This window comes from Ammospiza caudacuta, chromosome 2 (genome assembly GCF_027887145.1).
Source record: "Ammospiza caudacuta isolate bAmmCau1 chromosome 2, bAmmCau1.pri, whole genome shotgun sequence".
NCBI classification, from domain to species: Eukaryota; Metazoa; Chordata; class Aves; order Passeriformes; family Passerellidae; genus Ammospiza; species Ammospiza caudacuta.
This window is the reverse complement of record NC_080594.1, coordinates 82768451-82783455: the sequence shown is the minus strand read 5'-3', so window position 1 is coordinate 82783455 and position 15005 is coordinate 82768451. Positions and strand designations below refer to the sequence as shown.

General features: G+C 35.9%; 1 protein-coding gene across 1 annotated transcript in view; it reads right to left on the bottom strand.

Annotated features, from left to right (window-relative positions):
- Window positions 1–15005, bottom strand: part of ITGBL1 (integrin subunit beta like 1) — a 123463-nt gene that overhangs the window by 58670 nt on the left and 49788 nt on the right. The window contains exons 3-6 of the mRNA XM_058800048.1: window positions 10108–10254; window positions 8279–8401; window positions 6442–6582; window positions 3648–3788 (exon numbers count right to left, since the gene is read on the bottom strand). Of these exons, the coding sequence (XP_058656031.1) occupies window positions 3648–3788; window positions 6442–6582; window positions 8279–8401; window positions 10108–10254 (552 nt within the window). The remainder of the gene's footprint in view (window positions 1–3647; window positions 3789–6441; window positions 6583–8278; window positions 8402–10107; window positions 10255–15005) is intronic.

Sequence of the window (15005 nt, the reverse complement as noted above, 5' to 3'; positions counted from 1 at the left end):
AAAGATAATTGTCGTTCTATCTCTTTATGCTCTTTGCAAAAAGCATTGAGATTCTGGCAATGCAAAATGTTCCTAAGAAAAGTCTGAGAATCAGCAAAAAAATATTCCTTGTCATAAAATCAAATATCTATTTTCATGAGCTCAGACAGCAGTTTAGATCTCTCACCATTTTCACACAGTCGTCATTCATTGGACACACGACCAAAGCATTGCTCCAATGTCCATTTTTCTATCCATGTTCTTCTTGAAAACCATAGTAACAGAGGTTTATATCTCTTTTTAACCATATTTGCCCTTTAGTACCAATTTATAAAACATATTTGTTTATTAGCTCACAAGGAGAAAATGGGAGGAAGCAGTCATTCTAGGAGTCATCAGATTACTTCCCAAAATGTAAGTCTTATTAATTGCACAAAATAACTTTTCTTTACATTAGTTGTTTTCCGTGAAAAGCATTACAGGCTTCCTCTGGTTTAGAGGATGAGTTCAGATTAGAATACAAGGAAGAAATTCTTTACTGTGGGGATGGTGAGGCTCTGGAACAAGCTGCCTGGAGAAGCTGTGGATGCCCACCCCTGGAAATACTCAAGGGATGCCTGGATGAGGATTTGAGGAACCCAGTCTACTGGAGGGTGTCCCTGCAGAGAAGGAGTCCCTGGCAGTGGTTGAAACCAGATGATTTTTAAGGTTTCTTCCAACACAAACCATTCTCTGGTCCCATAATTCTTTCCTTTGCTTTCATGTGTACCTGCTGACAGGTTATGAATTGGATTTATGATCCCTGACCCAGAGAGATACTTATGGGAGGATTAGGTACTTTCATACAATAGTTTCTTTGTTAAAGCCACAGCAAAGGAACTAATGAAATGTGTGACCAGACAAATTTTCTTAATGGAAGCATGTTTTCTTTCTGTGTCAATTCATGAGAGTTATTGTCTCTTTAAATGAAGATGATCACTTTAATGTCAAGAAGACTTCTGAAAGACAATAATTCGGGAACATTCTGAATGGCACTTCAGGTGTTAAAAGAAGGCATCCAGTAGTCAGTATGATATACTGTGAAATAAAGTCACCTCAAGCCATATGAAGCTTCTGCAGGGAGCTGCCCTCATGTGATGTTAAATCCTCACATCAGGGCTGTCAATTTCTGTTATTTTATTTTATTGAATAAACATAGAATTTAATTCAGTCACAGTGAAGCTCTTTACATGAAAACAGGATTTCCTATAATTTCTCCATGCTACTCAGGACAAAGTGGTTCCCTGTCTCTACCTATTAGGTAGACAGAACAAGACAAGAAAATTTTGTATAATCTCTTTTTGATGAAGGTTTTAAGAGAGATGGATTATTTTCCCTAATCTAACTAATCACTCTTGGATTCATCCCAAATCAATTTAAAAATAATTGTAAGAAACAATGAGGTTATTTTTCAGATACACCTAATGTATGTACACTTCGTGCAATAAATATTTATTACATATAAGCAATTAAAACATCTGTCCCACTGCAATTCCTCTACTAAATCTTTGATTTAATTGCAGATTCTGCCTGACTACCACAATAAACCAAAATTAAAAGTTATGAATCTTTCCTATTTCTGAAACAGGACGAAACAGCAGGACTAGAAGATATTGTTAACACTGCTTCATGTGCAAATGAATTTTTTTGCAAATCTATTTTAGGAAAGTATACTTGGATGGCCAGCTAAGACTAAATTAGGGTTTTCTAAAACATAATGGAAAGGAAATGGATAAAAATAATTAGTACTAAAATTTGATGAGGAGACGGAAAAACGAAATCAGACTAGAGTTTTAGTCACTTCAAGAAAGCCATATGAGTCCTTACTTTCATATCTAAGTTTTCTTCATTTACAGTTATATCTGTGTAAAAAGACCAATGTACCAGTCCTTACTCCAATGCCAAATGGCAAAGTCTTCCCCCAATCTCATTTGTAACTAACTGTACTTCCTTACCCTCTGCTTTCTTACAACCATTACCATGCTGGGCAGCAGCAGCTGCAAAGGCAATATTGTCCAGGAAAGGGGAGTTCAAGCATGACTTTTTCAGTTTCACAGCATTAGTTGTAGATGACAAGGTTTGATTTAATTTAATTAGGTTTGAAACCCTTGTGTTCACCATTAACTACAGAATGCATTTACCTTGTTGATTTGTAGCTTTGCATTCCTTAGCTGATGCTGATATTTTGATCAGTCCCTGTGTGCTAAAATCCCTGGCAGCAACACAGTGATACATTCAAAAACTGACAACCTACTCAATCTTCCTGCTGCTCTCATAACTTTGTGACTGCACACAGCTCTACATCATTCCAGTCTATTCATTAAATAAACCCTTAAATAAACATATAGTATCTGCAAGCGGTTGAACAGTAACTAGTAAATTAAGTCACTGAAGGTTTTTGGAAAAGCTTGTTTTCCCCCCATTTTATTAGCTAGTGATTCCCTAAATTTATTAAAAACAAAACAAAACAATCACAAAAAAAAAAAAAAAAAAAAAAAAAAAAAAAAAACCCACAAAAAAAGCCCCACAACTGTTGTGAAACTTTTCACTTTTTAAACAGGCAAAGAAAAGGCTAAACATTTTATGTATCACACTGATTTCAGCTTTCTTTCTCTTTTACAGACAACTCCAATCATCTTTCTGTGGGACACATCTCACTCTAGGAATAGGATGAAATTATACCACATCATTATTGTCCTTGATGTGACTGCATTCTTCCTGTTATTAATTAGGCCAGACCAGATTTCTACAGGATGCATTGAAGCTGACAACCTCCAATCTGTAAAGTCCCTTTGAAATCACATCCATTTGCTTTTGCAGAATTCCTGTGTGTACAAATTGCATGCTGTGTGTTGAACAAAGTCCTTCTCTCCTGCCTAGTATTAGTATCATTATTAGTATCCACAGAAAATTGCATGCAAGGTCTCTCTCAGAGTCTCAGCCTTTGTTAGCTGATACATAGAACATCTAAACAGCAAACCCATGGTTGGATGGATGGATGGCTGGACAGATGTAAACTGTTTTGAATATAATGCTCTTCAGTCCAAGTAGAAGAAAAAGGAAGATGGATGTGTCTAAGATGTACAGTCTGGGCTACAGCTACAGAAGTGCAGCTGGGCCACATATTCAAATTTTTCAAGTATTGATGCTCTACTTGGTCTCATGTCAATTTGTATTCTCAGGGGACTGTTTTTCACTGACTCATTTATTTACTCTTCCTTGAATTTCTTCTTCTTGATTATCATCTATCTCTCTGTCATACAAAATGAAATAAACACAGTCTGATCTGATGAACTTTCAAACTCAAATTTTCCCAAAAAAGGATACACCTATATTTTAAATTTTCAACCATTATCCAATTCATGTTAGGTTAAACTGAACACAAGGATATTAGAAGAAACTAAAAGATTCTTCCTAAAATAATCTAATTTTTACAGAATTTTGTTACATGGCATGGAAAAAAATACATTATTACGTCTTTAATTTTAAAAGCCCCCTCCTGCTCCCCAAGCTTGGTATATTTTAAAATAGGAAAATGAGAGTTGGAGCACTAGGGAAGAGGAAGATCAGACCAGTTGGAAGGTATTTTATAAAACTACACCTAAGTCCCCTTTACACACAAACCTTACCTGAACAGAAGTCATCAGAATATCTATCATATACTGCTTTGCAGTTTCTTTCATCACACTCACAAGTATCTCCATGAATATCGCCCCAGTCACCAGTTGGGTCCACATCATGGCATGTACATTCCCCACATACACATGTGCCTAAAAATGTAAAAAAAAAATTACAATAAAAAAAAAAAAGGCAGAGATAGAAGATTAATGTGTAATTTAGAGTAACAGCACTTTGATTACAGGAATTTACACTTGTGAATTTTCAGCGCTCACAGAAATGCAATTTCAAAGCTGCAAGTGATAATCTTGAGTGTGTGCTCATCTTCTATAATTTGAAACATTCTATGGTTATTTAGTAGCAATACTTTAAACAAAAAAATTGGCTTCCTCTTCATGTTTCATTTTGCTGTCGAGCCTTGCTAGGAGTCAACAAGAAATGTAGCTCACAGAACAGTTGTACATCTTTGACATCAACAGTAATTTGCCTTGTCAGTAATGACAATAAAAATCAATTCTGTTTAAATGACTTGGGCTTGGGCACAAGGGATAATTAATGGTTGTTAAAACATAAACATTTAAACTACAAAAGAATCCAAATTAACACAGCTGAAAATGTCTAGGAAGTCATTCTTTACCTAAGAAGAACAGCAGCACAGATCTACATGAAAGAATATTCCTCCACTTTCCCAAGTCAATATTCAGGGCCACACCCTGTTGCTTACAATAAGAAGAAATGTGAATAACAGAAAACAAATTTGCATATTTTACTAATATGCAGAGAATATGAACCCTACTTATTTAGGAAAATCTTAGCAAAAACCCCCATCAACAACAACAACTTTCCATATTCAGAAATCCAAATATGCTTTAGGGCAACACACTCACTGCATTTTTTGAGATGCTAACAGGCTCATAAAACCAGCCTGACCTTACTGAATGCATGCAGTTCATTTCTTGCAGAGTGGCTTCACCTTCTGCTACTCTGCCAACACATTTGTCATTGTATTTAGGTTACTCTAAACAATATAACGTGTTTGAGGACAACAGGACAGGATGACTAAACAGTACACTTAGATATGGGCATATTCTCTAATAAAAGGAGAAGGTTTACACAACCCAGCATGCATGACTTGAGCAGAAAGAGCTACAGCACTATATAATGCTAAGAACCCTGAGACAGCCCTCAAGAAACTTGTGCCTAATTTTTTATACTTTAACCATTTAGTGGCATTACTAAAGAAGAGAAAAACCATCCAATCAACCAACCAAACCAGGAAATGCCTCTGGAGAGTGATTAATCCTCCCAGAAACAACTTCAAATTAATTTAGATCAGCTGTCCTGGATGTCAGAATGCAGAACATAATCTCATCAAAGTTTAAAAATCTAAATTTTCACATGTGGTCTAAACTGTTTGGCTAGTAGTGCAGGGGAAAAGATAAAAACATCTTAGCACTGAAGGAGGGTGGGTAGCAAGGTTAGCCTCAATATTTGATTTTTAGAAGGCTCAAGACTGGCAAGATGAACTATACTTATATCACAAGATATATAAACACAAAACTGGGTAAGTAGGACTAAATGGAGCAGAAATACTTTGCTGGAAAGCAACTTGACATTGTCAGAAGCCTACAAAACTCTTATGAAGATAAAATCACAACTAAATGAGAGGCTAAAGGTATGAAAGTATCACACAAATGTACCTTTGCATTGGAGGTTGCAGCTACTCAGAGCATCAGCTATGCTATTCACATAATTTCTCCTATTGCAATGCCAGTTTAAAGAAATAATCACACATTAAAATTTCAAATTTGATTAAAAGCTTGCTTTGACGAGAAATTCTTTGCCAAGAAATTACTTTCTCAGTGCAAAGAAAGCAACTGATATGATGACACTTTAATACCTATTATTTCCAGAACTACACGAAAATTTTATGCTGAAGTCTCGAGACTAAATGAACCTACATGATCTCTGTATTTCAGCCAAACTTTCAATTTGAACCTAATTACAAGAAGAGAGGTTTCTAAATGCTCTCAGGATGATTGGATGTTCACAATACAGCAGGTTTTGCCAGCAGAGATGCTTTTAAGAGAAGTATCTATGTGACTCTTGCTTATGTACTACTATAATTATTCTGGTTTATTGCCAAAAGAACATGCTATTTTTTTAACTCCTTGGTCACAGCAGCTAGTGCAAAGCAACCCTATTTTGTGGGGTTTTTTTTTCCCAAAATGGCAAAATTAGACAGAAGTATAAATTAAAATTCAAATTCCAAAACTGTGTGCAGAGAAAACCTTATGTAGTTAGAAAAACTGTGTGAAGTCCATACATTCCACAGCATTGTTACTGAACATTTCACAGGTGTTTTTTTTAATTGTAGTGGAAATTAAATGCTTTGTGTTTTCACTTTCCCCATTCCATTGTGGGTCTTAAGTCTTCTTTAAGAGTGAATTGACATACAGTTCTGTGACCTTACAGCACCAATCTGTTTAAAGTCAAAGATCTGGTAATATTTATTTTGCAAGGCAGGTCTCTTAAATAACAAATTATCCTTCTCAGTCTTATTACAAAAATAAAGAATGAGAACAACTTGAGTTTACTTAATCAAGAAGTAGATGTGAATATGTGTAAGTTTATACCTAAACACAGGTAACTACCCAGTTGGAAGTGTATATCCAGAGCTGAAATAGGTGAGAACAAGTAGAAACTCTCAGCAAACACAATCTATGTCCCACTGTACAGAATGCATAGAGTGAAATAAAAGCCAACTATATAAACATCTCTAGAAGGTCCATGAAAATGACACACCTCTGTTGCTGCAGATTTTGCCATCTGGGGATGTGCATCTCTTCTTGATCTCCCAGGGGGTGATGTCACACTGGAATTCACATTTATCTCCATGCCAACCAGCCTCACAGTAACAGTTTCCACAGTAACACTTTCCATGGCCTTAAGCCAAAACAAATTTTGTACAGTGAGAAAGAGGCAAGTTTTTAAAAGGCATTAACAATTTCACTATTTTGATCTTTTCTTTTAAAAACTTTTACCGCTAGATTCAGAAGAGAAACAATTTATAGTCCATGTTGAATACATAAAATCAGACAAAAGATATCTAAACTACACTTTTCCCCACTATTTTAGAGCCAGTTTTCCTTTAACCATAGATTAAATCTAATCAATAAACACTGACAACATAATTTTTATACTTTCAGTTTATTTTTTTTTTTACTTTATGGACAAATTTTAAGACCGTAATAAGACAGCTTTACACATCAAGGTAGGACACATACTTGGCATGTCTAATAACATATTATGTGACTCCTCAACTAGTTGCAGTAAAGACATCTTGATTTTTTACACACCAACATGTTGTATATAGCTTCCCTTCTTCTTCCCCTCTGTCAAGAAGATTTTTGAACATGGCTAAACCAGTTCATTAAGGAAAATTATTTTCAAAATTAATCTTTCAGATGTTCATTTAACAATACATACATATCCCAAAAAAGATGACTGCATCATTCAAGTCTGGGTTAAACCAGCTCCAGAATATTTTCATCTGCTAAGGTGTGCCCGTGTGCCATGTGCTTCACAGCATAAAGCTTTTAAATTAAGTAGTTGCAATTCTTACTAATCTAAGAGCTCCCGAATCTGGACTTCAGAGGACCATTCTGCATACTCTCATTTAAAATCCCTACTTAATCCCAGGATTTAAAAAAAAAAAAGTTCTTTTCGCCTTCAAAGGCCCTTAAACAAATAGAATTTATTTTGTTGTCTGTGGAAGGAAAAGACAGAGAAAGATTTGCCACAAGTACTCTCTTCAGACACACACACACGCACAGGAAGCACTACCACCAGATATGAATAGCCTAGGAGCAGACTGGAACACTCTTGTGGGCATATGGACACAATCTGCACGTGTGTAGCTTGAGCAATGTTTGTAGCACCTTCCAGCTCAAAGACAAGCCTCCTTCTCAACACAGGCAACAGCATTATAATGCCATAAATGGTGTGTATTGCACAATACTTGACTGCAGGTTCCTGACTTATAATGACATGAAAGAACAGTTTGAATTTTGGTTGCTTTTCTGTCTATCAGCAGAGTTAATTTCATCTTATTTTTTTGCCTTTCCTATCACAGATGAAATTCATTATTCATTCCTTTCTCTTCTTATCTTCCTGATTCTGAGTTATCATCCTACATTTATTCCTGATATTTTTAATTTTTGCTTCCTTGACAAAATTCCTAATAATCTATGTTCTTGTTTGTTTTTTGGCGGTTTTTTTCTATATGTTCTCCATTCTGCTCTCTCTTATCTGTGTCACAAAGCATTCACATTCTTCATATATATTCTACTGAAGACAGACACACTAAGCTATGAATTACCTTAGTGATTTATCTTGTACAATTCTCTTTGCAGTTCTTCCAAAAAGAGGAGAATGTCACAGGATTTATTTGTTCTTTAACCTTATGGTTCGCTCATTTTTACATCTGAAATTTGCACTTAGAATTTGCAGTGTGAAGTCTTGCAAATAGAGGTACTTTTATTTTAAGCCATAAATTCGGTAAAGATATTTTGTAGAACCATGCAGTTAAATAATAGCCTGTATTAATCATCACTTTTCTTGCGCTCATTAAGGTACATACCTGTACAAATCTCTCCTGTTTCATCATCAATGCATTCTCTGTCATCACATTCACAAAATTTGCCATATACCAGTCCATTTTCTTCTGAGTTAGCACATTGGCACCTGCCACACTGACATGTGCCTGTAAACATTTAAGAGACGTTACCCAATGACTGCAGATTATAGAAAATATGAGTTTCGTTAGTGTGTCAGAGATGGCACATATTTTATTTCTGAGAAGGCTGAAATCTAAAGATCGTCCACACAAATAAAGACAGACAGAAATTATCCATATCAACAAAAAGCCTAATTTTAGCTGTGTTTCTAAGCCTAATCTTAGCTGTGATAGAGCATTCAAGTGCCGTTGAAGTGTAAAGCTGTTTTTTTCACAGTGTAAACCACACAAAAAAACCCCAAAACCAAACAAGCAAAAAAAACCTACCAAAAAACTTTCTGACATAATGAAAAGCCAGAGAACTCAGGCAATGCAGCAAAAGATGCAAATGGATTTGTAAACAGATCTCTCTTGTATCACGCCTCATCATGTCACAAATTTGCTCCCAGACTTCAATGACAGTGTTAGTAGCAGATCAAAAAGCAATCCCAGCAATACAAAATACAGCCCATCAAAGTTAGCCAAACTCCCTAGTCAGTCTCATTGAATTCCTGTCCTGTTTAATACCAGCAAAAGCAAAACCATTTATTCTTCTCATGATGCCACAAACACTTCCCCCTTAGCTACTTAGAGTGGCTGTTATGATCATTTTCCTGTGAAGACTGGGGCCACTTCTAACCAAGGAAAGAGGCTCTTTTTTAAGAAGTTTGACTAAGTACAGTGAGATATACTTATTTTTGAAAGTCAGTTTCTCATTTAGCTATCTCTCATGGCTCTCTCGATAGCAAGTTTCATACATCTGTTGTTAGACATTAAGTGTATCATTTACTCAGTGTGCTGCATGCTAATAGTTTTATGTTAAAATGTTTTCTTACCCCGTTCTACCTTTTAACAAGTCCCACAAATCCTTGGGATTTTTTGCTCATGTCAGCAACTAACTTGTGAGAAATTTACTTGTATGAAAATGTGTGGATTCCAACAGAAATTAAAGACCAGCAATGGTGAGCAAAAGTGGCATTCTTAAAACATTTTTCCACTTGGAGGTCAATGTAATGGAAAAACCAGAAGGCAATTTCTGGTCTCAAAACTTAATTGGTAGAAAATGCCCTTTAAAATGGTACCATTCTTCAATAAAGTGTTCTAAAATGCCATTTGGTTTTCCTCTGAATTTTTTTTTTCAAGGAAAAGACCTTTTTAAGTTAGGATGCTTATAAAACTAAACAATTAGAGTATAGAGTGTTACCAAATCAGAATAGTGAAGATGGAAATGCTCCTTTAAATGATTCAACGCATCTTCTACAACTGATTTTAATAATCACAGGTATAATTCAAAAGTGTCTTAAAAAATTGCACAGCTTTTTAATGTCCAGGAAAAATATTTGAAATGCCATTTCTGGATTCTGTAAACACAAACACTTGATAGAAGTTACATCACTTCCAGTGTTAATGCCATTGCAACAACATTCTGATGAGAAAAATAAATTGCACAGTTGCAGTTGCATCAACTCACAACAGCTGTGGATAAATCACAGTACTATAGTAGGTGTTCCTAATCAGTGTACATTATATGCACAGAAATAAGCCTATGGGAAAATTAAACATTTTAGTACACCTACAGTTTCTCTGGCTCTCACGGAACATACTATACAAAAGTACTAGTTAGAAATGACAGTGATTCTCAAGATAACACCGGGAGAGCACTAAAGTATCAAAAGCAACAAAAGACATCTTACCTGCACCAGAACAGATGATATCTTGAGAATTCTTGCACATTTCATTGCTTTTCTTCCTTGTAAGATTGCAAGTAGTTGGATACTGACAAGCTTCACCGTACCAGCCTTCATCACATTTGCACTTCCCACAGTCACACTTTCCATGGCCTAGCAAAGGAAGGAAAGAGTGTGTCAAGACCCTTCTTTCCTCATTCAGAAAGTGGTATTTTCTTATCCAGCTTTTAAAATAGATTACATCAATTACATCTTTAAATGAACATGACTAACAGATTAACTTAACAGAGTTCATAGGCATTTAAAAATAGCAGGGAGACAGCCAGCAGCACATGGCTCCACCAAGGGCAAGGCCTGCGTGACCAACTTGCGCCATTCTATGATGGAATGACTACATCAGTGGACAAGGGAAGAGCCACAGATATCATTTATCTGAACTTCTGTAGAGCATTAGACACAGTTGCCCACAACATCCTTCTCTAAACTGGAGAGAGATGGATTTGATGGGTGAGGTGTTAGGTGCACAAGGACTTGGCTGGGGGTCACACTGAGAATCCTGGAGGACACCACTGACAGGGGGAGTTCCTCAGGGATCTGTACTGCGATCAGTGTTATTGATTATCTTCCTAAAGACACAGACAAAGGGATCAAGTGCATCCTCTGCAAATTTGGAGATGTCACCAAGCTGAGTGGGGCAGCTGACACCTCTGAAGGATGTGATGCCATCCAGAGGGACATGGACAGGCTCAAGAAGAAGGTCCCTTGGAATCTCATGTGGATTAACAAGATCAAGTGCAAGGTGCTGCACCTGGGCTGAGGCAACCCCCAGTATCAACACAGGCTGGGGGATGAACAGACCAGGAGCAGCCCTGCCCAGAAGGACTTGGGGGCACTGGTGGATGAGAGGCTGGACAATTTATTTATGTTACATACAAAGTATCATTTTTTACACTAACTTCCAGGAGCAAACTTTCAATACTTCATTCTGTAGCATTCCTATACAATTTTAGGTAGTAAATGTGAAAACAATTGCATCTCTTTCAAAACAGAATTAAATTTTAAAATACATATCTTTTAAATATATATCCGATTTACATAATATTCCCATCCTATCAATGCATCTTAAAACCAGAATCTAATTGCAGTCTATTTTAAATACATCTATTCCCCTGGTTAGAGTCAACTGGCTGAAAAATACAAGCCCAGTCTGCTGTCAGTAAGAAGGAGTTTAAATCATTATTATAAATGACAATTTTAATTAGAAAAAAATTATTTTGTTGCTCAAGAAAACTTTGCTTGCCTTCCAACATGGTTCTAAGACAAGATACAGTTCCATAGCTGCAAAAAACATAAAGCAAAAACATAAGAGAACATGTTAGTTATTTTTTCAAAACATGAGTTGCCATCTTAAAAATTGCTGAATAACTCTCCATTGGTAAAGTAAAAGGAAAAAGAGGACATAAAATACAGAATAAAACCTACTTTAGTGACTACTCTGCTTCAATGACAGACAACAGCATAAAGCCAATCCAGAAAGTGGTGGTAAATCCTAGGGTAGCTTACAAAAATGTAAAGGAGAAACATATCAGTTTTCCTTCCTTTGAAGGATTGCTTGTCACTATGACTTTGCATTCTCTATATTAGCCACTATTGTGATTTAACAGTTTGATGCCTGCTGGTGAAGAAAAAATATTCTAATAAAAGTAGGACTCATTTTCCCATTCCCATGTCTAAATGGCAGAGTAAGGCAGAAACCACTCTGTATCAATTATTACCAATGGTCCAGCAGCACTAACCTCTCTCAGTTAGAGATGCCCTAATCTAACGCATGATGCATGAAGGAAATTAATAATTTCACTTAAAATGCAAAACAGTCTGTTGAAACAAAATTAATAAAATATTCCCATGAAAGAGGTCATGCAGAGGAGTTATTTAACCAGAAAACACCAAAAATCCAAAATTAATAAAATTTCGAGACGTAATGGAAGATCATTTGCACGCAACTGAAAGAAACTGTCAGGAATCTAAGTAGTATGAATTTGTAAGATTGCACACATGATTTTCACCTTTACCATCCCTTAAAATATATTAATTTTGCCATTTGGATTTTTTTTTAATTGCAAAGCAGTGGCAATATTCTGCACAAAAATCAGGTTGAAAGGACTATATTGAAGTGTAGAAGGCTATAACTCCCTGCCATAACTTGTATATCTCACTGCATTTTCCCTGACACATGGATAATGCAATTGATCTGCAAGTCAGTTTGACATACGAATCCCCTTCTTGCTTATTTCCCACACCCACATGTACCAATATTACTGCCTTCCTCAAGACAAAAATAATGATGTGATGACGTATAAACCAAGTATGCAATAAACTGTAAGAAAATTAGAAAAAGCACAGAAGTTAACTACTGGGTAAGAGAAAAAAACCTTTTCTTTAAGAGAGGTTTTTGTAGGATCCCATTTGTTGTGTATAAATTTCTGCATTATTTAGAAAGCATATAATTTTATGAAATAGTAAATAAGGAGTGGCTATCACTATAAAAGCTGTGACGTGAGATTGCAATTTCCAAAAAAATAAAATTTTAGCAATAAAAGGTAGACCCAGTTATTTGAGGATGTGACAAAGAACATGAGAAAAGTGAAGTATACGACCTCACTAAATAGCTGGTCAAGAAAGCTGAATCTCAAAGTGATGACACATTCATTCAATTTTTTAAAAAATAACTGCAGCACAAATAAATGCTAAACAGAAATCAGAACTCTACTAAAAATCATCACCAAAAACACATCAACAAAAAAAGAAAAAAAAAAAAAGGAAGACTCAAGAAAATGCAATAATTCCTTTAAGAAAAAGACTGTCTGAAGACTGTGAAAAACTTGCAGTTTCAAACATTCAGAGAAACATTTTATAACAAAGGGCTCCATTTCTAACTAGATGAGCAGTCACCTCAGAGGATATCTGGAATATGCAGAAGGCTTTTAGGGTATAATATAAAATTAATATGTGAGGAAAACTGTCAGATGTCAGAAAATATATGAAGCAAGTGAGAACAGAAAATGTTAGGCAAGGTCAGATCTTGCAAAATTCCAAGTACTAAAATGTACTTTCATCATCCAAATAAAAAGAAAACAGGAAAAAAGAGTGGCTTTGCCAAGCAGAAAAAACCAGTTAAGATTAAAGACAATTTACAGGCAGTCCAAAACAAAACTAATACGGGGATGTTGACTACCAGTAGCAAATGCAGTGTGGCTAATGACATGCTCCCTGGAAATGAAAATTACTCATCCAAGATGAGAAGAAAACAAAGACATAAAACTATTTTTAAGGAAGTGTCTGGATCAAGAGGGCAATACTCCATAACCTCCATTTGAGAGTACTTAAAATACTTGTACATGAAAGGGCAGTTCAGCAACAAAGACTATTAATGAACCTATCAGGCTGGCAATCAAGGGTCTAAAAAATAAAACCTAGGTTTTATTTCTTTTAAGCAAAATAAGTGCATATGATCCAGACAGCATTAAAAAAACGCCTGTTACCTCCTGAGCTGTGCCAGGATTTGAAATAAGCTATGAAGCATTGCATAGCTACAGACACTGAAGTAATGAAAACAGAATATAACGAATAACAGCTTTTCCCCAAAATAGACTAGTATTATGCCAAAATAACCTGGCACATCTTTTTTGAGATAATGAATATTCTAAGAAAAGGAACATAGGAAATCCATGTGATAGGATCATATGTGTTGGACACAATGCCTCCCATGAAAGGAAAAAATATTCTGGAAAAAAAGCTCTAGAAATGCCAAAGAATCACAACACAGTTTAAAGGAAGGAAACAACATTAGCACAAAAAGGCATATTACTGGAATAGAAGATGTCTAGCTAAGTTTCAAATAATGTTTTTGGAACTCTGTGTGTTTTACTGATACTGATAAAGAAATTCAGATAATACAAACAACATTTGGCAATAACAAGCCGGTAAATGCTCACTAAAGAGGTGAAGAGGTAAGATCACACAAAAATAACTGGACTGACAACCTGAAGGACCAAAATAGTAAAAGTGGATTGAAACTGGAAATAGAGGCACAGAATTACACACTAGGGGCAAGGATATGATGCCACAGTCTAATAGCACCCCAGCTGGAAGCAGCAAGAAGAATGTGACTGCATGTTGACATCAGCTCTGGAAACATGGTGTGACTAAGCCTTCAGCTGACAAGTGTCTGAGATGTACCCATTGGGGATATATCACTAGGGACAGGAAGTGGTAACAAATCTGCATTTGAAATTATTCACACAATGCATAGGATGTGGTCCTGAGCCCAGTTTATCCTTGAAAACTGCCATTAGGTCTCTAAACTTTGGAAGACTAAGTCAAGTTCTCCAGGGAAAACATCTGCAGAATTTTTGTCACTTGCAAAGTTACAATTGGTTGGGAATTAAAATGTCTGAGCAGAAAGATGGTAATTTAAACCATAAACATTTGGCTCTGATCACATATTTTTCTGCTTAGACCCTTGACCTCAACCTAAGCGCCTTCTAAAATATTTTTCTACTATATATATGCATGCCTACAGGTCCAAGAGCAAAGACACAAAGGTAAAATCTCTGATAAAAAGTTCTGATGCACATCTGTATTGCACGTATTCAGGGCATCAATTTGGAAGCCTGCTTTTACTGAGCTCTGTGTGCAATCCATCATGAGAGACAGGCACTTCTGCAGAGTGACTCAGGCCCTGTGTGGGCTGCACAGACCTCAGAGGTTGTCTGTCTTTTTTCACTAAACTGCTGGGAAGCTGGGACTTTGGAGTTTGATGCATCATTAAATACCTTTGCATGAAAATACAGATCATTCATTTATGTTCTTTTGCTTCACTTATCTATACAATATTCAATGTC